Genomic DNA, 25487 nt, shown 5'->3' on the forward strand with positions numbered 1-25487 from the left:
TGTCTACAAGAAACCCACTTCAGACCTAAAAAGCACTTATAGACTGAAAGTGAAAGGATGGGAAAATATATTCCATGCAAATGGGAAGCAAAAGAAAGCTGGAATAGCAATCTTCATATCAGACCTTAAAATAAAGATTACAAGAGATAAGAAAGAACACTACATAATGATCAAGGGATCAATCCAAGAGGAAAACATAACAATTGTAAATATTTATGCACCCAACATAGGAGTACCTCAATACATAAGACAAACACTAACAGACATAAAAGGAGAAATTGACAATAACATAACAATAGTAAACTTTAACACCCCACTCACGTGAATGGACAGATCATCAAAACAGAAAATTAATAAGGAAACACAAGTGTTAAATGACACATATGATGAGATGGATCTCATTGATATCTTCAGGACATTCCATCCAAATGCAGAAGAATACACCTTCTTCTCAAGTGCACATGGAATATTCTCCAGGATAGACTACATCTTGGGTCACAAACCAAACCGCAGTAAATTTTAAAAAATTGAAATCATTTCAAGCATCTTCTCTGACCACAATGCTATGAGACTAGTTATCAATTACAAGAAAAAAGCTGTAAGACACACAAACACATGGAGATTAAACAACGTGTCTCTAAATTACCAACAGGTTACTGAAGAAATCAAAAGGGAAATCAAAAATTTTCTAGAAACAAATGACAATGAAAACACGACAGCTCAAAACCTATGGGATGCAGCAAAAGCAGTTCTAAAAGGGAGGTTTATAGCAATACAGTCCTACCTCAAGAAACAAGAAAAGCACCAAATAGACAACCTAACTTTACACCTAAAACAACTGGAAAAAGAACAACAACAACAACAAAAAAAAAAAACACACCAAAATTAGTAGAAGGAAAGAAATCAAAAACTCCAGCGGAAATAAATGAAAAACAAAAGAAAGAAACAGTAGTAAAGATTAATAAAACTGAAAGCTGGTTCTTTGGGAAGATAAACAAAATTGACAAACTTTTAGCTAGACTCATCAAGAAAAAAAGAGAGAACAGTCAGATCAACAAAATTAGAAATGAAAAAGGAGAGGTTACAACAGACAATGCAGAAATACAAAGGATTATTAGAGACTATTATAAACAACTATATGGCAATAAAAAGGATAACCTGAAAGAAATGGACAGATTCTTAGAAAAGTTGAATCTTCCAAGACTGAACCAGGAAGAGATAGAAATTATGAATAACTCAATTATAAGCATTGAAATTGAAGCTGTGATCAAAAATCCCCCAAAAAACAAATGCCCAGGACCAGATGGCTTCACAGGAGAATTCTGTCAAACATTTAGAGAAGAGCTAATGCCTATCCTTCTAAAAGTCTTTCAAAAAATGGCAGAGGAAGGGACACTTCCAAACTCATTCTACGAGGCCACCATCACCCTGATACCAAAATCAGACAAAGACAACACAGAAAAAGAAAACTACAGGCCAATATCACTGATGAACATAGATGCAAAAATCCTCAGAAAAATTTTAACAAACAGAATTCAGCAATACATCAAAAAGCTCATACACCATGATCAAGTTGGGTTTAGTCCAGGAATGCAAGGATTCTTCAATATATGCAAATCAATCAGTGTGATACACCATATTAACTAATCGAAAGATAAAAATCATATGATAATCTCAATAGATGCAGAAAAAGCCTTTGACAAAATTCAGCACCCATTTATGATTAAAACTCTTCAAAAAATGGGCATAGAAGGAACCTACCTCAACATAGTAAAGGCCATATATGATAAACCTACAGCAAATATTATTTTCAATGGTGAAAAACTGAAAGCATTCTCCCTAAGATCGAAAACAAGACAAGGATGTTCACTTTTACCACTATTATTCAACATAGTTGTGAAAGTCCTAGCTATAACAATCAGAGAAGAAAAGGAAATAAAAGGAGTCTAGATTGGAAAAGAAGAAGTAAAACTCTCACTGTTTCCAGATGACATCAAACTGTACATAGAAAACCTTAAAGATAGTATCAGAAAATTGCTAGAGCTAATCAGTGAATTTAGCAAAGTAGCAGGATACAAAATCAATACACAGAAATCACTTGCATTTCTATATACTAACAATAAAAAATCAGAAAGAGAAATTAAGGAATCAATCCCATTCACCATTGCAACAAAAAAAAATTAAATATCTAGGAATAAACTTACTTAAGGAGACAAAAGAACTGTACACAGAAATTTATAAGACACTAATGAAAGAAATCAAAGATGACATAAACAGATGGAGAGAGATATTCCATGTTCCTGGGTAGGAAGAATCAATATTGTGAAAATGACTGTACTACCAAATGCAATCTACAGATTCAATCTGATCCCTGTCAAATTACCAATAGTATTTTTCACAGAGTTAGAACAAAAAAATTCACAATTCATAGGGAAACACAAAAGACCCTGAATAGCCAAAGCAGTCTTCTTGAGAAAGAAGAATGGAGCTGGAGGAATCATCCTTCCTGACTTCAGATTATACTACAAAGCTACAGTCATCAAGACAGTATGGTACTGGCACAAAAACAGAACTATAGACAAATGGAACAAGACAGAAAGCCCAGAAATAAATTCATGCACCTGTGGGTACCTTATTTTTTTACAAAGGGGGCAAGAATATACAATGGGGCAAAGATAGCCTCTTCAATAAATGGTACTGGAAAAACTGGACAGCTCCATGTAAAAGAATGAAATTAGAGCACTTCCTAAAACCATACACAAAGATAAACTCAAAATGGATTAAAGACCTAAATGTTAGACCAGAAACTATAAAACTCTTAGAGGAAAACATAGGAAGAACACTCGATGTCATATATCAAAGCAGGATCCTCGATGACACACCTCCTAAAGTAATGGAAATAAAAACAAAGTAAACAAGTGGGACCTGATTAAACTTAAAAGCTTTTGTGCAACAAAGGAAACTATAAGCAAGGTGAAAAGACAACCCTCAGAATGGCAGAAAATAATAGCAAATGAAACAACTAACAAAGGATTAATTTCCAAAATACACAAGCAGCTCATACAACTCAATACCAGAAACACAAACAACCCAATCAAAAAGTGGGAAAAATACCTAAACAGACATTTCTCCAAAGAAGACATACAGATGGCTAACAAACACATGAAAAGATGTTCAACATCACTCATTATTAGAGAAATGCAAGTCAGAACTACAATGAGATATCACCTCACACCAGTCAGAATGGCCATCATCAAAAAATCTACAAACAATAAATGCTGGAGAGGGTGTAGAGAAAAGGGAACGCTCTTGCACTGTTGGTGGGAATGTAAATTAATACAGCCACTATGGAAGAAGGTACGGAGATTCCTTAAAAAACTAGGAATAAAACCACCATATGACCCAGCAATCCCACTCCTAGGCATATACCCTGAGGAAACCAAAATTGAAAAAGAGACCTGTATCCCATTGTTCATTGAAGCACTATTTACAATAGCTAGAACATGGAAGCCACCTAGATGACCATGGACAGATGAATGGACAAATAAGTTGTGGTACATATACACCATGGAATATTCAGTTTCAGTTCAGTCGCTCAGTGATGTCCGACTCTTTGCAACCCCGTGAACCACAGCACACCAGGCCTCCCTGTCCAACACCAACTCCCAGAGTTTACCCAAACTCATGTCCATTGAGTCGGTGATGCCATCCAATAATCTCATCCTCTGTCGTCCCCTTCTCCCACCCTCAATCTTTCCTAGCATCAGGGACTTTTCAAATGAGCAGCTCTTTGCATCAGGTGGCCAAAGTATGGGAGTTTCAGCTTCAACATCAGTCCTTCCAATGAACACCCAGGACTGATCTCTTTCAGGATGGACTGGTTAGATCTCCTTGCTGTCCAAGGGACTCTCAAGGGTCTTCTCCAACACCACAGTTCAAAAGCATCAGTTCTTTTGTGCTCGGCTTTCTTTATGGTCCAACTCTCACATCCATACATGACTACTGGAAAAACCATAGCCTTGACTAGACGGACCTTTGTTGGCAAAGTAATATCTCTGCTTTTTAATATGCTATCTAGGTTGGTCATAACTTTCCTTCCAAGGAGTAAGCATCTTATAATTTCATGGCTGCAATCACCATCTGCAGTGATTTTGGAACCCCAAAATAAATTCTGTCTAAGGAAATGGCAACCCACTCCAGTGTTCTTGCCTGGAGAATCCCAGGGACGAATCCCAGAGAATCCCAGGTGGAGCCTGGTGGGCTGCCGTCTATGGGGTCGAACAGAGTCGGACACGACTGAAGCGACTTAGCAGCAGCAGCTGTTTCCATTGTTTCCCCATCTATTTGCCATGAAGTGATGGGACCAGATGTCATGATCTTCGTTTTCTGAATGTTGAGCTTTAAGCCAACTTTTTCACTCTCCTCTTTCACTTTCATCAAGAGGCTCTTTAGTTCTTCACTTTCTGCCATAAGGGTGGTGTCATCTGCATATCTGAGATTATTGATATTTCTCCTGGCATTCTTGATTCCAACTTGTGCTTCATCCAGCCCAGCGTTTCTTATGATGTACTCTGCATATAAATTAAATAAGCATGATGAAATATACAGCCTTGACGTACTCCTTTTCCTATTTCAAACCAGTGTGTTGTTCCATGTCCAGTTCTAACTATTACTTCCTGACCTGCAGACAGGTTTCTCAAGAGGCAGGTTAGGTGGACTGGTATTCTCATCCCTTTCAGAATTTTTCACAGTTTATTGTGATCCACACAGTCAAAAGCTTTGGCATAGTCAATAAAGCATAAATCGATATTTTTCTGAAACTCTCTTGCTTTTTCGATGATCCAGCGGATGTTGGCAATTTGGTCTCTGGTTCCTCTGCTTTTTCTAAAACCAGCTTGAACAACTGGAAGTTCACGGTTCACGTATTGTGAAGCCTGGCTTGGAGAATTTTGAGCATTACTTTACTAGTGTGTGAGATGAGTGCAATTGTGTGGTAGTTTGAGCATTCCTTGACATTGCCTTTCTTTGCGATTGGAATGTAAATTGACTTTTTCCAGTCCTGTGGCTACTGCTGAGTTTTCCAAATTTGCTGGCATATTGAGTGCAGCACTTTCACAGCATCATCTTTCAGGATTTGGAATAGCTCCACTGGAATTCCATCACCTCCACTAGCTTTGTTTGTAGTGATGCTTTCTAAGGCCCATTTGACTTCACATTCCAGGATGTCTGGCTCTAGGTGAGTGATCACACCATCGTGATTATCTGGGTCGTGAAGATCTTTTTTGTACAGTTCTTCTGTGTATTCTTGCCACCTCCTCTTAATATCTTCTGCTTCTGTTAGGTTCATACCATATCTGTTGTTTATTGAGCCCATCTTTGCATGAAATTTTCTCTTGGTATCTCTAATTTTCTTGGAGATCTCTAGTCTTTCCCATTCTGTTGTTTTCCTCTATTTCTTTGCATTGATCACTGACGAAGGCTTTCTTGTCTTTCCTTGCTATTCTTTGGAACTCTGCATTCAAATGGGTATATCTTTCCTTTTCTCCTTTGCTTTTCACTTCTCTTCTTTTCACAGCTATTTGTAAGGCCTCCTCAGACAGCCGTTTTGCTTTTTTGCATTTCTTTTCCATGGGGATGGTCTTGATCCCTGTCTCCTGTACAGTGTCACGAACCTCAGTCCATAGTTCATCAGGCACTGTGTCTATCAGATCTAGTCCCTTAAATCTATTTCTCACTTCCACTGTATAATCATAAGGGATTTGATTTAGGTCATACATGTATGGTCTAGTGGTTTTCCCTGCTTTCTTCAGTTTAAGTCTGAATTTGGCAATAAGGAATTCATGATCTGAACCACAGTCATCTCCCGGTCTTGTTTTTGCTGACTGTATAGAGCTTCTCCATCTTTGGCTGCAAAAAATATAATCAATCTGATTTCAGTGTTGACCATCTTGTGTATTACTCAGAATGGATATTACTCAGCCATAAAAAGGAACACATTTGAGCCAGTTCTGTTGAGGTGGATGAACCTAGAACCTGTTATACAGAATGAAGTGAGTCAGAAAGAGAAAGATAAATATCACATTCTGACACATACATACGAAATCTAGAAGAATGATACTGAAGAACTTATTTACAGGGCAGCAACAGAGAACCAGACATAGAGAATAGATTTATGGACATGGGGAGAGGGGAGGAGAGGGTGAGATGTATGGAAATAGTAACATGGAAATTTACAATACCATATATAAAATAGACAGCGGATGGGAATTTGCCGTATGGCTCAAGTAACTCAAACAGGGGCTCTGTCTCAACCTAGGAGGGTGGGATGGGGAGGGAGATGGGAGGGAGGTTCAAAAGGTAAGGGATGTATCCCTATGGCTGATTCATGGTGAGGTTTGACAGAAAACAACAAAATTCTGTAAAGCAATTATCCTTCAATTAAAAAAAAGAAGAAGAACCATTGGTATAGATGGATAGAACAGAGTTTGCCAATGTCCATGGTAATACTTTCAACAGTACATGAACCGTGAACTTCCAGATGTTCAAACTGGTTTTAGAAAAAGCAGAGGAACCAGAGATCAAATTGCCAACATTCGTTGGATTATCAAAAAAGCAAGAGAGTTCCAGAAAAATATCTATTTTTTCCTTGTTGACTATGCCAAAGCTTCTGACTATGTGGATCACAACAAACTGTGGAAAATTCTAAGATGGGAATACCAGACCACCTGACCTGCCTCTTGAGAAACCTGTATGCAGGTCAGGAAGTAACAGTCAGAACTGGACATGGAAAAACAGACTGGTTCCAAATAGGAAAAGGAGTATGTCAAGGCTGTATACTGTCACCCTGCTTATTTAACTTATATGCAAAGAACATCATAAGAAATGCTGGGCTGGATGAAGCACAAGATGGAATCAAGATTGCCTTGAGAAATAACAATAATCTCAGATATGCAGATGACACCACCCTTATGGCAGAAAATGAAGAACTAAAGAGCCTCTTGATGAAAGTGAAAGAAGAGAGTGAAAAAGTTGGCTTAAAGCTCAACATTCAGAAGACTAAGATCATGGCATCTGGTTCCATCACTTCATGGCAAATAGATAGGAAAACAGTGACAGACTTTATTTTTGAGGATCAAAAATCACTGCAGATGGTGACTGCAGTCATGAAATTAAAAGCACTTACTCTCTGGAAGAAAAGCTATGACCAACCTAGAGAGCATATTAAAAAGCAGCGACATTACTTTGCCAACAAAGGTCCGTCTAGTCAAAGCTATAGTTTTTCCAGTAGTAATGTATGGATGTGAGAGTTGGACCATAAAGAAAGCTGAGCACTGAAGAACTGATGCTTTTGAACTGTGGTGTTGGAGAAAACTTTGAGAGTCGCTTGGACAGCAAGGAAATCCAACCAGTCAATCCTAAAGGAAATCAGCCCTGAATATTCATCGGCAGGACTGATGTTGAAGCTGAAACTCCAATACTTTAGCCACCTGATGCAAAGAACTGACTCATTGGAAAAGGCCTTGATGCTGGGAAAAATTGAAGGCGGGAGGAGAAGGGGATGAAAGATGGTTGGATGGCATCACCAACTCAATGGACATGAGTTTGGGTAAACTCCAGGAGTTGGTGATGGACAGGGAGGCTTGGCATGCTGCAGTCCATAGGTCTCAAATAGTTGGACATGACTGAGCAACTGAACCGGACTGAACTGATGGTTATGCTGTATGGTAATTGTGTGAGTCCCTTGGACTGCAAGGAGATCAAACCAGTCAATCCTAAAGAAATCAGTCCTAAATATTCATTGGAAGGACTGATGCTGATGCTGAAGGTAAAGCTCCGATACTTTGGCCACCTGATGGGAAGAACTAACTCACTGGAAAAGACTGATGCTGGAAAAGATCAAAGGCAGGAGGAGAAGGGAACAACAGAGGATGAGATGGTTGGATGGCATCACTGATTCGATGGACATGAATTTGAGCAAGCTCCTGGTGTTGGTGATGGACAGGGAAGCCTGGCATGCTGCAGTCTATGGGGTTGCAAAGAGTCAGAGTGGACACAACTGAGCAACTGAACTGAACCTAATTGATATAATTTCAGAGGTGATGGCCTAATGAACAGAATTGTCATGAGATATGTTGAAAACTTAGCAGGATCCCTTGGAAAGGAAGAGGTAGGAAGACCTGGGAGGACTGGGCACAGGGGGTCAGGTTGCTTATCTAGAATCACATCATCAGAAGGGGGTTAGTCAGGCTCAGACCCCAGAGCCTAGGAGTCGCCCTGCTCCACAGTTCCGGACACCTTCTCCAGACCATGACATAGGAGTATATCATCCTACCTGGTACACACCACCTCACTTAAACATTAACTTCATATGACTCCCTCTGAGGTAGTTACCATTATGATTCCCATGATACTGACAAGAAAACCAGTCACAGAGAGGTGAGAGGTTCAATCACCTGCCCCCCATCACACAGCTGTTAGTGACAGGGCCAGGATTCCACCCTGGTGAGCGTAGGATCTGCTGAGTGGACCACCTTGAATCCAGTCATCTAAAGGAACCACTAAATCTTTCTATGAATGTGTAGCACCCAAAGATAGCTTGCTTGCTTCCAACAATATTCTAGATGTTTTTCAGAATTCAATGCAGAATAAAGCAGGATAAGCAGAAATAAAAGCAAATTAAAAGGAACAGGAATAAATGCGGGCAGATGCCAAGACATTTGTTTGTGGCTTTAGCATTGTATTTTTCTCGTTACTGACTCCTGGAACAGACAGTTCAGGTTGTAGAGACCTCGTTGTCTTATATAGAAAAGAAGCAGATTTGTGTAGAATGACAAGTATTTTGTTGGTTTTTTTTTTTTTTTTTTGCATTTCCTTCAGCCCTACAAATGTCATGGTCTGGGCACCTGCAGGCACTCCTGCCCCAGGAACAGCCCCTACAGTTGTCAGCAGAGCTCCCTCCTCACTTACATCCCTGCCTCTGATCAGCAAGATTATACCATACTCTCGTTTCCCTGTTTTATCTGCTGCCTTGCCCCAGTAGGTCAGCTCTCTTTCTACTGTGCCACACAATTTCTATTCTCTTTTCTTGGGCTTCCCTTCTGACTCAGATGGTAAAGAATCTACCTGCAATGCAGGACACCTGAGTTTGACCTCTGAGTTGGGAAGATCCCCTGGAGAAGGGAACTTGCCCCTTGGGAGCTTAGCTGTCTTCTATTGTATCACACAATTCCTGTCCACTTTCCTTACCATTGTTCTGATTAATTCACTATACTGTCATCGTGGTTTGAGCAAAATTCATCCTTTACATGATTATAACTGTGAGCATAAAATTCAGAGACCTTTAATTGATTGGAATATTTTACCAAGTGAGAACCCAACTTCTGGCGAACAAGGATACTTCCAGCTGGAAGGTGGTTAGGAGGTGTGGCTCCCAGTGCTCACGACTGGGTTTATAAATCTTGTATGAATAAGTGCCTTGTCTTCTAGTGTGATTTGTTACTAGAAACTTACATGTTTTTGTATTGCATGAGCTGACTTGTTCATAACTGCAAGTTCATGATGACATGAAGAAAGTGTAGGTTTTGTTTAAGGTCAAAGTGAGCACTGGGGGGACGTCAGGAAGGTTTTAAGTTTTGGTTATGTGGCTGTGAGGGTCCGTCTCAGGATATATTCAAACTCTAGCCTCTAGTTTGGTTTTTTACTAATGGGATGAAGCAAATGTTCTTCACGACTGAAGCGTGTTGTGTACAATAATTACGTTTTGTTTGTGGTCGACTCTCTTGGTTTTCCATGAACTTAATGTCAATTTAATCCCTAAATTTCCTCCAGTTAAAATAAATCTCTCACATCAGATATTTGCCAACTTCACCTTGTGAAGCTTCTGTTCCGCTCCAATCAGCCAGGTTGTCCTGAAGCCACTGTGTGTCTGTCATCCCAGGACCCCTCTCTAACACCACTCTGGATGACCTCTGTCTCCTTCTCTGCAGTTGGAGCCCCTGTTTCCTGGATACAGTACCTTCTGCTTTCTTAGTTTTCACCTTTGTTTTGCTGGAGCACACCTTCCAGTAACATCTTGAGAAAAGGGTACAAGGGGAGGTAATTTTTTTTTAAGATTCTTTATGTTTAAAGTGTATTCATTCCCACTCACAATCAACTGATAGTTTGGCTGAGTACAGACTTATTGATTACCGCACACTTACTACAGTGTTACTATATAAGTGGGCTTCCCTGGTAGCTCAGCTGGTAAAGAATCCACCTGCAATGTAGGAGACCCCTGTTTGATTCCGAGGTCGGGACGATCCCCTGGAGAAGGGATAGGCTACCCATTCTAGTATTCATGGGCTTCCCTGGTGGCTCAGACAGTAAAGAATCTGCCTCCAATGCAGGAGATCTGGGTTCAATCCCTAGGTTGGGAAGAGCCCCTGGAGGACGGCATGGCAACCCACTCCAGTATTCTTGCTTGGAGAATCCCATGGACAGAGGAGCCTTGTGGGCTACAATCTGTAGGATCGCAGAGTCGGACATGACTAAGCACAGCACAGCACTGTATAAATAGCATCCACTTTGAATCTTAAGTCATTGCCTGGAATTAAGCAACTGTCCCTCCAGCAACATTTGAGTGAGGTGACTGTGAGATTGCACTTCTCAGATTTCTAGTGGCAGGAAGTTCATTGAGGAAGAGTTCCAGCTGCTGCATTTTGAAATCCCTAGAAGGTTTGCTGGAGACCAGGCTTCCCCTGTCTGCTTCCAGCTAGTGACTGAGGACTGTTACAGAAAAAAAAAAAAAATGTTCATGACATTTTGTGAAAATGGCCAGTCAGACTTTATTCAAGGGAGTGATGGCAGTAGATGTGGGGACAACTGCCGTGAGGTCCTGCAGTGAAGGTGAGAAATAGGATTCAACTCCAGATACATCGTGGGCAAGAAGTGAGAGCCAAGAAACAGTGTGGAGACCATGGATGGAAGCCTACCAAGAGGAAGCACCGGGGATTAGGGCATTCTGGCTAAACAGGCTAACAAAGATTCTTGCTAAAGGCAGGCCATGGTGATCAGACATCACCTAGAGGCTAGGAGGATAAGGAAACTGATTTTATATGGGTGATGATCAGATATCAAAGGGGGGACATTTAACCACACCTTTAAACTGACTTAGCAGAATTCCTACTTAAATTGGAGAATGTGAAGATAAACATCGAAGTTTATCCAAAAGTCAAGCCTAGTTTAAAAAGATTTCAGGGCAGGGCTTCCTTGGTGGCTCAGTAGTGGTAAAGAACCCACCTGGCAATGCAGGAGTTGTTCAGTCACTCAGTCGTGTCCAACTCTTTGCGAGCCCATGAACTTCAGAATTGTAGGAGACACAGGTTCAAATCCCTAATCTGGGAGGATCCCACATGCTGTGGAGCAACTAAGTCCGAATTGATCCTGTGCTGTAGAGCCTGGGAGCCACAGCAACTGAAGCCGGAGCTTCCTAGAACCCATGCTCCAGAGCAAGAGAAGCCACTGCAATGAAAAGCCCACACACCGAAACTAGAGAGTAGCTCCCACTCGCCACAACTAGAGAAAAGTCTGCACAGCAACCAAGACCCAGCACAGCCAAAAATTAAATAAATAAATAAATAAATAAAATTATTTTTAAAATTTAAAAAAGAGCTTGGAGAGCTTGAATACATTTTGGCCAAAAAGATAATAACCCTTGTCAGAACCTAGAAGCAGGAAGCTCCATTCCTGAGAAACATAAGCTCAGCTGAAGGCCAGATTGAGGTCTCAGATGTCCAGTGACCTTGCTGTAACCTCCTGAGACTGCCTAGCAGCCTGGGACATGTCCACCCCAGCTTTTCCTCCCCTTAGAGTCAGGCTTGAGTTGGGGTCTGCCCACCATCCCTGTTATCTTCTCTATTTTCACAACAAAAATTCTTGGCATTTAGCTCTGTTTCATTATCTGCTTCTCAGAGGACTCAGATGAACACAATGAGAATGATGGCTTCCTCATAGTCTGTCCAACAAAGCATGTTGACCCATATTTTTATTTTTTTCCATTCCAAGAGAAGAACGTTCATCTCAGATAGTGTTTTACTCTCATCATTCTTGCTGTGAGTGAACCCAAGTGAATCCAGGGTCTTTTCATGCTAAAAACACCTAGCTGTATGTCAGCTCTCCCCCTCTATGTCTATGATCTGTGCTTGGTTGAATCCACTGATGTGGATCTGGCAGATACAAGGATCAGTTATGCAACTTCAGCACTTGGATTTGGGTGTCCATGGCAAATCCTGGAACCAACTCTTTGCAGAGACTGAAGGAGGATGATATGTCCTGTGAACTGTTCATATCTCTTGCCCATTTTATTACTATCATTGGGCTTCTAAAATTGATTTCTTTATGTATTAAGGTAGTTAGCCCTTTTGTGTTGTAAAACTGTTCTCCATACTTTGCTTTTTATTTTTTAGACACCTTTTTTAAACATGCTTATCCATGAGTTCTTTGGTGGCTCAGATGGTAAAGAATCCACCTGCAATGCAGGAGAGCTGGTTCTGATCCCTGGTTTGGGAAGATCCCCTGGAGGAGGGAATGACAAGCCTCTCCAGTATTCTTGCCTGGAGAATTCCTATGGACAGAGGAGCCTTGTGGGCTACAGTCTATGGGGTCACAAAGAGTCAGGCATGACTGAGTGACTAAGCGCAGCACAACATGATTTAGTTTTGGCTTCCCAGGTAGCCCAGTGGTAAAGAATCCTCCTGCCAGTGCAGGAGCCACGAGAGACATGGGTTCAATCCCTGGGTCAGGAAGATCCTCTAGAGTAGGAAATGGCAACCCACTCCAGCATTCTTGCCTGGGAAGTCCCATGGACAGAGGAGTCCATGGGGTCACAAAGAATTGGACATGACTGAATAACTAAGCATGTCCATGCTGTAGTTAATGTAGGACCTTTAACAAAGCAAATACACCCCATATAGTGAAAGCAAAAGTTTAAATATTTGAAAAGCAATGAAAACAACCCAAGTATAAAAGCATCACACACACACACACACACAAACCAAATATATCTCACATGTTAATAAGTGGCCTATAAACTGCCAAGGTGACTCTTAGATGAATCACAGCACAAAAATCCCAAATTATGCTGTATATTAAAAACATGTACATACAAAATAATTGAGATCACAGGGCAAACCACTACCCTGAAAACTGGAGAGACAGGCAGATTCATAGAATCACAGCTTACCTGGAGCAGAGAGCTCAGCTGGATCCCACATTAGGTAGGAACCCTTAAAGGTGAAGTGACTAACTGCCGGAGATTGAGCTTGGACAGGCTTGAGAAATTAACTCCTGGAAGCCAAGCCTTGGAGGAGCTCCTAAGCCTTCCTGAGTTTTTCCTCCAAGAACCCTAACAGGCTTTCGGAGTGAAAATCAAAAGAAAAAAAAAAATCCCCTTGAGCTTCTGGCAGTGGCAGTGGAAAAGTGCTGTGCTGTGCTGTGCTTTGCTAAGTCGCTCAGTAGTGTCTGACTCTGCAACCCCGTGGACTGTAGCCTGCCAGGCTCCTCTGTCCATGGGGATTTCCCAGGCAAGAATACTGAAATGGGTTCCCATTTCCCACTCCAGGGGATCTTCCCCATCCCAGGAATCAAACTCAGGTCTACCACATTGCAGACCGATTCTTTACCAACTAGGGCTTCCCTGATAGCTCAGTTGGTAAAGAATCCGCCTGCAATACAGGAGACTCTGGTTCAATTCCTGGGTCCAGAAGGTCTGCTGGAGAAGGGATAGGCTACCCACTCCAGTATTCTTGGGCTTCCCTTGTGGCTCAGCTGGTAAAGAATCCACCTGCTATGCAAAAGATGTGGATTCCATCCCTGGGTTGGGAAGATCCCCAGGAGAAGGCGAAAGGCTACCCACTCCAGTATTCTGGCCTGGAGAATTCCATGGATTGTGTAGTTCACAGGGTCACAAAGAGTCGGACATGACTGAGCCACTTTCACTTCTTTACCAACTGGGCTACCAGGGAAGTCCAAGAATACTGGAGGGAATCCCTTCTCCAGGAGATCTTCCCCAACCCAGGAACCTAACTGAGGTCTCCTGCATTGTAGGCGTATTCCTTACCAGCTGAACTTCCAGGGAAGCCAGTAGAAAAATAGCCCTTTTGAAATAAGTTCACAGTGTTCTGTTCTCCTTAACAATAGCCTGCCTTCAAGGGAAGTGGTTTTACCAGAGTCTAACCAATGTAGATTTTAACAAAGGCTGACCTGTGTTGGGGAGGAAAATACCCAACTCCAGGCCCCTCTGGCCTTTCTGTCTCACCTAAGGAGTGAAAGAAAAAATAAGGTCACTTGTGAAGGCCACAACCCAGGGGCACAGGCTCACTGAGAGACTGAGGCCTAGTCACATGACTAGAGAACACGTCCTCATCCGACGTCTCTGTACCACATAATAGGGCTCCCGTAAAATAACAAAGGATTAAAGCTGAGAAGAACCGAAAGTCTCAAACCCAGTGTTAAAGAGTCTGTTGTTGTTCAGTCCCTAAGTCAAGTCTGGCTCTTTGTGACCCCATGGACTGCAACACACCAGGCTTTCCCGTCTTTCACAATCTCTTGGAGCTTGCTCAAATTAATGTCCATTGAGTCAGTGATACTATCTAACCATCTCATCCTCTATCACCCCCTTCTCTTCCTGCACTCAATCTTTCCCAGCATCAGGGTCTAAAAAGCCTATAGGGATACTCAAGAAGGCAGGGAGAAATGTTAGCCTCTGACGCAACCCAACTCTTTGCCAGATGAACATAAAGTTCAGGTTAAACACTGAGTTATCTATGTCTGGCTTTCAGCAAAAAATAACAATGCTTATTAAAAGTAAAAAAAACAACAACAACAATTTAAAGAGACATAAAAAGCATCAGTAGCTTATCCAAATAGAGCAGAGATTTTGGAATTAACACAAAAGGAATATTAAAACAACTATGGTTAATATACTAAGAGCTGTAATGGAAAAAGTGGGCAGAATGCAAGAACAAAATGAGTAATGTAAGCAGAGACATGGAAATCCCAAGGAAGAATCAAAAGGAAAAGGCAGAAATGAAGAACACCTTTGATGGGCTCATTAGTGGACTAGACACATCCAAGGAAAGAATCAGTGAGCTTAAGAATATGTCCGTAATACCTCCCAAACTGAGAAAAGGAGAAGAAAAAAAGAGAAAAACTTGGAAAAACAAAAAAGAAGAGAACATACAACAACTGTGGGACACCTTCAAAAAGTATAATAAATGTAATAAGAATACCAGAAAAAGGAAAAGAGAAAGCAACAGAAATATTTGAAGTAATACTGCTGAGAACTTTTCAAAATTAGACACAGACTCCAAACCACAGATTCAGGAAGCTCATAGAATTCCAAGTAGGATAAATACCCCAAAATGTACACCTAAGTAAACTGTATTCAAACTAGAGAAGATTGAAGACAAAAAAGAAAATCTTGAAACTAGCCGGGGGAGGTGGGAATAGCCACAAAACAAAAAACACCTTACCTGTAAAAGAACAGGATAAGAATTACATCAGACTTTCCTTCAGAAATCATGCAAGCAAGAAGAAACCATGCAAGAAGAAATTGGAGTGAAATATTTAAAGCAAAGTGAGCATACCATTTTAATTCCCTATCTATGTATAAGAGTTACAGTTTAGACACTATATTCACCAGTGCTTGGTATGGTCAGTCTTTCTACTTCGGACATTCTAATAGGTGTGCAGACTGTGGTTTAAATTTGCATTTCTCTAGTTACTAATAATGTTGAGCCTCTTTTCGTGTGTTTATTTGTTGTAAGTGTATTTTGTTTTGTGAAATACCTATTCAAATCAGCTCATTTTTAATTGGGTTGTTTTCTTATCAATTTCGAGGTTTCTTTATATATTTTGTATTCAGGCTCTTTATTAAATATAAGATTTGCATACAGATTTTCCCATTTTGTGTCTTGTGTTCTTCTCCTAGCTGTGTTTATCAAAGCCCAGAGAATCTTAACTCTAATGAAATCTAATTTACCAGTTTTTGTCCTTCTACAGAACATGTGTTTCATGGCATATCTAAAAACATTCTGTCTAACCCAAGGTCACAGATTTTTTCTCCAAAGTGTTCCAAAGTTTCTTTTAAATTTCTGGAATTTTGATAGTTTTAGGTTTTCACTTTATATGAGATGATATATCCATTTTGAATTTTTTTTTTGCAAATGATGTGAAATGTGAATCGTAGTCATTTAAAAATGTGGCTAATTTTCTACAACCATGTGTTCATCACACTGTCTTTCTCTACTGAATCCTCTATGGAAACTCTATTTCCATATGAGTTTTTGAATAAACTTATAAATGTCTATACAAAAAGCCAACTCGCTTTTTTTTTTTTTTAATTGAGATTGTGTTGGATCTCTACATAATTTGGGGGAGATTGACATCTTGGTAATATTGAGTCTTTTACTCAGCTCCATTTATTTAAATCTAATTTGTCTCAGTAATGGTTTGTAGTATTCAGTGTATGCATCTTACAGACCTTTTGCCATTTTTAATCTCTAAACATCTCACACTTTTATGCTATTGTGCATTTTTTTTAAATTAAAACCTACAAAATAAATTTAAATTTTTAATTTCCAATTTTTTGTTGCTAGTATATAAAAGCAGTTGATTTGCATTTCTGTATAATATTGAATTGCATAAATATAGTACAATTTATTTATTCATTCTCCTGTTGAATGACATTTGGGTCATTTATACTCTGGAGTTGTGATTAATCCTGGTGCTATAAATAGTTCTATTCATACTTTTGCTGCATATGTGCATATATTTTGGTTGAGTATTGGGGGAGGGGCATAAACACCCTTAGTTTCAATGACTAGGACTCATAAGACTAAAAAAGAGTTAATACTACAGATAAAATTTGTTACAGCAAAAGACATGGAGCAAAAGCTACTGAATGGTTTGCTGGTGGAGAATTTTCTAAGTTTCAAATCTCTTTATTTGAATGTCTTTTTCAAATATCTTTATTTCATCTTCATTTCTAAAAGATTTTTTTTCTGTGGTGAGTTGGCTATTATTTTTCTTTCAACTCATTCAAGATACCATTCCATCGTCTTCTGGCTTCTATTGTTTCTCTTGAGAGGTCAACCAACAATCTAAAAGCTGATACTGTAAAAGTAACTGTCTTTTTTTCCCCTCCCTCATCACCTTAAAGACTTTTTTCCTTGTCTGTGGTTTTCAGTACTTGCACCTTCTTTGTCTATTGTTTTTGTTGCTTTATCTTGTTTGGAATTTATTTGGCTTCTTAAATATGTGCCTATTGAAGTCCATCATCACATTTAACAAATTCATCATCATTGAATCTTCTGCCCCATTCACTGTCTCCCATACTTCTAGTACTCTTGATGAAACGTATGCCAGACTTGGTTGCTATGTTCTCTGTAAAATCAGTTCAGTTCAGTTCAGTTCAGTTGCTCAGTCGCGTCCGACTCTTTGCAACCCCATGAATCACAGCACGCCAGGCCTCCCTGTCCATCACCAACTCCCGGAGTTCACTCAGACTCACGTCCATCAAGTCAGTGATGCCATCCAGCCATCTCATCCTCTGGTGTCCCCTTCTCCTACTGCCCCCAATCCCTCCCCAGCATCAGAGTCTTTTCCAATGAGTCAACTCTTCGCATGAAGTGGCCAAAGTACTGGAGTTTCAGCTTTAGCATCCTTCCCTCCAAAGAAATCCCAGGGCTGATCTCCTTCAGAATGGACGGTTGGATCTCCTTGCAGTCCAAGGGACTCTCAAGAGTCTTCTCCAACACCACAGTTCAAAAGCATCAATTCTTGGGTGCTCAGCCTTCTTCACAGTCCAACTCTCACATCCATACATGACCACAGGAAAAACCATAGCCTTGACTAGACGAACCTTTGTTGGCAAAGTAATATCTCTGCTTTTGAATATGCTATCTAGGTTGGTCATAACTTTCCTTCCAAGGAGTAAACGTCTTTTAATTTCATGGCTGCAGTCACCATCTGTAGTGATTTTGGAACCCAGAAAAATAAAGTCTGACACTGTTTCCACTGTTTCCCCATCTATTTCCCATGAAGTGATGGGACCGGATGCCATGATCTTCGTTTTCTGAATGTTGAGCTTTAAGCCAACTTTTTCACTCTCCACTTTCACTTTCATCAAGAAGCTTTTGAGTTCCTCTTCACTTTCTGCCATAAGGGTGGTGTCATCTGCATATCTGAGGTTATTGATATTTCTCCTGGCAATCTTGATTCCAGCTTGGGTTTCTTCCAGTCCAGCGCTTCTCATGATGTACTCTGCATATAAGTTAAATAAGCAGGGTGACAATATACAGCCTTGACAAACTCCTTTTCCTATTTGGAACCAGTCTGTTGTTCCATGTCCAGTTCTAACTGTTGCTTCCTGACCTGCATACAGATTTCTCAAGAGGCAGATCAGGTGGTCTGGTATTCCCATCCCTTTCAGAATTTTCCACAGTTTATGGTGATGCACACAGTCAAAGGCTTTGGCATAGTCAATAAAGCAGAAATAGAGGTTTTTCTGGAACTCTCTTGCTTTTTCGATGATCCACCGGATGTTGGCAATTTGATCTCTGGTTCCTCTGCCTTTTCTAAAACCAGCTTGAACATCAGGAAGTTCATGGTTCACATATTACTGAAGCCCGGCTTGGAGAATTTTAAGCATTACTTTACTACCGTGTGAGATGAGTGCAATTGTGTGATAGTTTGAGCATTCTTTGGCATTGCCTTTCTTTGGGATTGGAATGAAAACTGACCATTTCCAGTCCTGTGGCCACTGCTAAGTTTTCCAAATTTGCTGGCATATTGAGTGCAGCACTTTCACAGCATCATCTTTCAGGATTTGGAATAGCTCAACTGGAATTCCATCACCTCCACTAGCTTTGTTTGTAGTGATGCTTTCTAAGGCCCATTTGACTTCACATTCCAGGATGTCTGGCTCTAGGTGAGTGATCACACCATCGTGATTATCTGGGTCGTGAAGATCTTTTTGTACAGTTCTTCTGTGTATTCTTGCCACCTCCTCTTAATATCTTCTGCTTCTGTTAGGTCCATATCATTTCTGTCCTTTATCGAGCCCATCTTTGCATGAAATGTTCCTTTGGTATCTTTGATTTTCTTGGAGATCTCTAGTCTTTCCCATTCTGTTGTTTTCCTCTATTTCTTTGCATTGATCACTGAAGAAGGCTTTCTTATCTCTTCTTGCTATTCTTTGGAACTTTGCATTCCAATGGATATATCTTTCCTTTTCTCCTTTGCTTTTCACTTCTCTTCTTTTCACAGCTCTTTGTAAGACCTCCCCAGACAGCCATTTTGCTTTTTTGCGTTTCTTTTCCATGGGGATCGTCTTGATCCCTGTCTCCTGTACAATGTCACGAACCTCATTCCATAGCTCATCAGGCACTCTATCTATCATATCTAGGCCCTTAATCTATTTCTCACTTCCACTGTATAATCATAAGGGATTTGATTTAGGTCATACCTGAATGGTCTAGTGGTTTTCCCTACTTTCTTCCATTTAAGTCTGAATTTGGCAATAAGGAGTTCATGGTCTGAGCCACAGTCAGCTCCTGGTCTTGTTTTTGCTGACTGTATAGAGTTTCTCCATCTTTGGCTGCAAAGAATATAATCAATCTGATTTCGATGTTGACCATCTTGTGATGTCCATGTATAGAGTCTTCTCTTGTGTTGTTGGAAGAGGGTGCTTGTTATGACTAGTGCATTTTCTTGGCAAAACTCTATTAGTCTTTGCCCTGCTTCATTCCGTATTCCAAGGCCAAATTTGCCTGTTACTTCAGGTGTTTCCTGACTTCCTACTTTTGCATTCCAGTCCCCTATAATGAAAAGGACATCTTTTTTGGGTGTTAGTTCTAAAAGGTCTTGTGGGTCTTCATAGAACCATTCAACTTCAGCTTCTTCAGCATTACTGGTTGGGGCATAGACTTGGATTACTGTGATATTGAATAGTTTGCCTTGGAAACAAACAGATCATTCTGTCGTTTTTGAGATTGCATCCAAGTACTGCATTTTGGACTCTTTTGTTGACCATGATGGCTACTCCATTTCTTCTGAGAGATTCCTGCCCACGGTAGTAGATACAATGGTCATCTGAGTTAAATTTGCCCATTCCAGTCCATTTCAGTTCGCTGATTCCTAGAATGTTGACATTCACTCTTGCCATCTCTTGTTTGACCACTTCTAATTTGCCTTGATTCATGGACCTGACATTCCAGGTTCCTATGCAATATTGTTCTTAACAGCATCGGACCTTGCCTCTATCACCAGTCACATCCACAGCTGGGTACTCTTTTTGCTTTGGCTCCATCCCTTCATTCTTTCTGGAGTTATTTCTCCACTGATCTCCAGTAGCATATTGGGAACCTACTGACCTGGGGAGTTTCTTTTTCAGTATCCTATCATTTTGCGTTTTCATACTGTTCATGGGGTTCTCAAGGCAAGAATACTGAAGTGGTTTGCCATTCCCTTCTCCAGTGGACCACATTCTGTCAGATCTCTCCACCATGACCCACCTACCTTGGGTTGTCCCACGGGCATGGCTTAGTTTCATTGAGTTAGACAAGGCTGTGGTCCTAGTGTGATTAGATTAACTAGTTTTCTGTGAGTATGGTTTCAGTGTGTCTGCCCTCTGATGCCCTCTTGCAACACCTACCATCTTACTTGGGTTTCTCTTACCTTGGGCGTGGGGTATCTCTTCACGGCTACTACAGCAAAGTGCAGCCAATGCTCCTTACCTTGGACGAGGGGTATCTCCTCACCGCCACCCTTCCTGACCTTCAATGTAGGATAGCTCCTCTAGGCCCTCCTGTGCCCAAGCAGTCACGGCGTGGGGTTGGTCTCCCCGGCCACCGCCCCTGGCCTCGGGCTTGGGGTTGCTCCTCCCGGCTGCCGCCCCTGGCCTTGGGTGTGGGGGCATGGGGTAGCTACTCCTACCCGCCGCCCCTGGCCTCAGGCTTAGGGGCGTGGGGTATCTCCTCTCGGCCGCCGCCCTGACCTCTGACACGGGGTAACTCCTCTTGTTGCCGCCCCTGACCTCGGATGCTGGGTATCTCCTCTCAGCCGTTCCTGCGCCATCGCAGTCTGGCACTCTTGGCCGCTGCCCCTGACCTCGGACGTGGGATAATCTGCCGTTAAATTATTAATTTTAAATATTCTATTATCCGAACTTTATTTTTCTAATCTATCTTTCTTTTGTAGTTTCCAGTTCTGAAATCTTCAGTCTTATCTGTCATCTTCTTGAACATATTAAGTATGGTTGTTTGAAAGTCTGTTTGATAATTCTACTATTTGGGGTCCATGAGTCTATCCTTATCATCAGTTTTTTTTTGGTTGTGTTGGTTCTTCTTTATGTTGGCTTCTCTCCTTACATGCAGTATGCCAGAGAGTACATTTGATAAATTGCTTTGCTTTGGGTTTTGTTGTTTGTTTTGTTTTTTACTGAGGCATTAGATGGTATTATCTTCTACTGAGGATTTTTTTTTTTTTTTTTGCTTCTGATAGGGATGCAGAATCTTTAGTAAAACAGAATGATCTGAATATATGTTAAGGATTGAGATTTATTTTTCTGAGCCACCCATTGGACTTAAAACAGCATCACAGCCATGCAAGTTCTTTTTTTTTTTTTTCTGATTCATTTTCACTTCTAGGATTCAATTCTTTTTGACCCCAACCCAAACAAAAGTGGAGGGTTTATCAGGGCCCTCCCTTTGGTTGGCCCTAGCTTCCAACCTTTGTCCTCCTTGCCTCAGATGGTTGTCAGAAATGCTACTCATCTTTTGTACTTTCTCTGAAATCAGCAAATGGTCCTAGTATTAAAGTGACTTTAAATGCTGGTCACCACCTTGAAATTTAGCCTTCTCAAAAATCTTGGCTAAGAATGCTTTACTACTTACTAGGTAATCTAGCATACTTCAGCAGATCTTCTTTTTTTTTTTTTTAAGTTCCATTTAAAAAATTTTCCCTATAAGAGAATAGATTTATAATACCCATTTTTTCTTTCTTCAGATTGTTATAGGATATTCTCTAAAATTGCCCCCTAAAAGCTACTCTCTGCAAAAGGACTTAGTTTGGAAGATCCATGGGGACTTTAGGTAAGCATGGCAAGAACAGAATATTCCAGGGCCGTATTTACTGTTCTAAAGCATGGAAAGAGGAGGACAGCTTTCAAATTCTTTTTATGAAGCTATCGTATCATTGATTCTAAAACTTGACAGAGGATGCGTGCACACATACAGATGGACACACACACACACAATTCCAGAGGTCTTCAGTAATGTTTCCCATTTCCAGGATAGTCAGTTTTCTCCTTGGTTTTAAGGCATAATCCGCTTGAACCTGGGCATTTCATATTCTCCAATTTAAAAGTAAAAATTAAGTGAGATAGTGAATGGAATTTATTTAAGGAGATAAACAGGGTTACTTTTTGTGGTTGGATAAAAGGATTCTTTGTTGTTCAGTCGTTCAGTCATGTTCGACTCATTATGACCCCATGGACTGCAACAGGCCAAGCTTCCCAGGCATCAGCAAAAGCTCTGTCAGAGCAGTGAGCGGAACAGGATGAATAGAAGCTGACACCAGAGTTGGATCAGACCCAGCTCTTTTCATTCACCTCTTGTACCTCATTTTTTCCAGCCAGCCAGGCTGAATGTGTCAGTCATGTTTGCCACCCCCTTCTCTGTGTGTCTCACATCCCACCCATTGTCAAAGCCCAGCAAGTATACATCTTCAATATCTCTTTACTTTGCCATTTCCTTTCTCTTCCTATTTCTCATCTCCTTGTTCATGGTCTAGTAAACTTTCATTAGACTATGCAAGTAACCAGGTAAAGTATGTGTGTGTGTGTCTGTTTGTCTACAGACTTTCTGGCTTCTAATGCATTCTATTGGTGGTTGTTCTCCATATTTATATGGTTGGAAAATGAATGCCCTCCCATGAGGAGGTTAAAGCTTCAGTGAGAGAGTGTTTGCAGAAATGCTGTGCTAAGCAAACACTGGTGTTTCTCTCCCTGGCTGTTTGTGTAGATTATGAGACTATATGCAATTCCCAGATTCCGTGAGGGATTCCATCTACAGACCTGTGTGTGGGAATGGATATGCATACAGCAAGTGTAGGGATGACTTTCAAGGGAGCTGGGCCAAAGCCAGTGTATATCTACAAGGAAATGATAAGTGACAAAGGATAAATAGTAATTCTACCAAGAGAAGATCTTATAGAGCAGGGAGGGCTGCTCACTGCTCAGCGAGAAAGTTCTGTGATTGATGCTTATTTACATTTCAGGCTCATAGGAGAAAAGACTGGGAATGTTGCAAGAGGAATAAACATTGCCATTGTCAACTGTAAGTTATTAAATGTTTTCTTTAAAACACGTCTAAAAGCTTTGTGATTGGGTATTCCGTGGTACCTTGGGTTTCTTTATGATTTTTGCACACAGTCTAGTCTAGGTTTATATTTTAATGCACTTAAGAGTATATATTTAACTATTTTTACAATGCCTCACTCTATAAATTTGTGATTCTTCCCCCCAAAAAATGAAATCGGATATAAATTTACTAAGTTTTATTGGTGTATAATTGCTTTGCAGTGTTGTGTTAGTTTCTGCTGTACGATATAGTGAATCAGCTATGTGTGTATACGTATCCTCTCCCTCTTGGGCTTTGCTCCCTCCATCCCACCCTTCTGGACCACACAGCACCAAGCTGAGCTTCCTGCGCTTTATAGCAGGGTCCCACCAGCTATTTATTTTACATATGGTATTGTATATATGTTCTAAATTTTCAACAACAGATGAATGGATAAAGAAGATGTGGTACAGCCACTGAAAGGAACAAAATAGGGTCATTTGTACAGACATGTGGACCTAGAGTTTTTCATAGGGTGAAGTCAGTCAGAAAGAGAAAAACACATATCCTGTATTCGTGCATATCTGTGGAATCTAAAACGACTTTAAGGAAACAAAGAAGGACCTGCAGAAGTCAGAGCTAAAACAGGATCAGCAGACCTGAGCACACAGACGCCCTGGGGGTGGGCCTCATGTTTGCTCTGCTGCCTAGCAGAGGGTGATACCAGTTCCTACCTTGTCTGATGAAAGGACCTCAGAGAAGCACAGCCTGACCTCCTCTTAGGCCTGGAAAAGAACACCTGTCCCTTTTGCCACTGGGACCCCTGACAGTAAGGACGGTAGCAGGTTTAGGGAAGGGGCTTCCAGTGGTGTCTGTCCCTGTGAGCGAAGTGAGCACAGACTCCTGTGATCGCAGGCTGTAGGATCCTGAGGAATGTGTGCCTGCTCTGATAATCAGGCAGGAAGATATACAGAGGGAGCAGAAAGGGCTGAGGGCGGCCCCAGTGTTCTCAGGAAGAGGCAGGTGCCCTGCGCAAGAGCATAGATGAGAATCTAACTGGAAGCAGGTGGGAGGGAAGCTCTGGGCAGATGAGGAGCCCTACCTTCCTGACCCACATCCTTGGGGGCCCCTCCAGGGAAGGCAGGCCTTTCCTTCAGGTGGGACCAGACATCATGCTTCCTAGAAGACAGGGAGAAGGAACACACCATTTTCAGAACTTTGGTATTATTGTTCAGTCTCTCACTTGTGTCCAACTCTTTTTGACCTCATGGACTATAGCCCTCCAGGCTCCTCTGTCCATGGGATTCTCCAGGCAAAAATCCTGGAGCAGGTTGCCATTTTCTCCCCTGTGGGATCTTCCAGACCCAGGCATTGAACCTGCGTCACCTTCATTGGCAGGCAGGTTCCTTACCCCTGAGCCACCAGGGACGCCCATTTTCAGAACCGCAGTACCACACGTGCACCCTGAGTCTCCATGAACCATCTTTCAAAAGCTGTTTCTTTCATTTCCAGATGTGACTGGGAAAGTGATAGCAACACAGTATTTCGATATGTACGAAGGTGGTAAGAAAACTCTTTTCCTCTTAAATTTAAAATGAATTATATCAAATTAAAATGAATTGAGATTAAAAACCCGCAATCAAAAATGTCAAACGTTCTTATTCTGTCTACCAAGAAAGCTGCCAGAAGTGCACGTGAGTGCTCTAGAATGGTCTGACACAATCCTTGTGGTCTCTAAGTGAGTTTGTTTCAGTTGGAAGGCATGATCTAGAGAGTGTCTCTTCTCTGCTCACACTTGTCCTGGAACTTTGCTTCTGCTCCTTCATCAGATAAAGGAAAAGAGAAAACATCTCTTTTTGTTTTAAACCAGACAGGTAGAATAACGTGCTCAGTGCCCAGTCCTGAATGTCGTCATATATATCGTTGTCTTCCCTGTGATGGGCTTGTTGGTCGGCATGACTTTGGAGACCATGTGCCCACCCTCCTCCAATGATCCCTCCATTCTGGGCTCTGAATCTCCACTGCAGTTATTTTTATTTAACCCTGAGAATTAACAGAAACAACTCTTTGTAAAGGTAATGGAGAGGAACAATTAAGAAGTATCCCAAT

At 41.1% G+C, this 25487-nt stretch overlaps 1 protein-coding gene across 1 annotated transcript in view; it reads left to right on the forward strand.

Moving 5' to 3' along the window:
• The window catches only part of FAM3B (FAM3 metabolism regulating signaling molecule B), a 65430-nt gene that overhangs the window by 35812 nt on the left and 4131 nt on the right, over positions 1 to 25487 (forward strand). Inside the window, exons 4-5 of the mRNA XM_061422185.1 lie at positions 23317 to 23375; positions 24891 to 24941. Of these exons, the coding sequence (XP_061278169.1) occupies positions 23317 to 23375; positions 24891 to 24941 (110 nt within the window). The remainder of the gene's footprint in view (positions 1 to 23316; positions 23376 to 24890; positions 24942 to 25487) is intronic.

The sequence above is a fragment of the Bos javanicus genome, chromosome 1, assembly GCF_032452875.1.
Source record: "Bos javanicus breed banteng chromosome 1, ARS-OSU_banteng_1.0, whole genome shotgun sequence".
Lineage (NCBI taxonomy): Eukaryota > Metazoa > Chordata > Mammalia > Artiodactyla > Bovidae > Bos > Bos javanicus.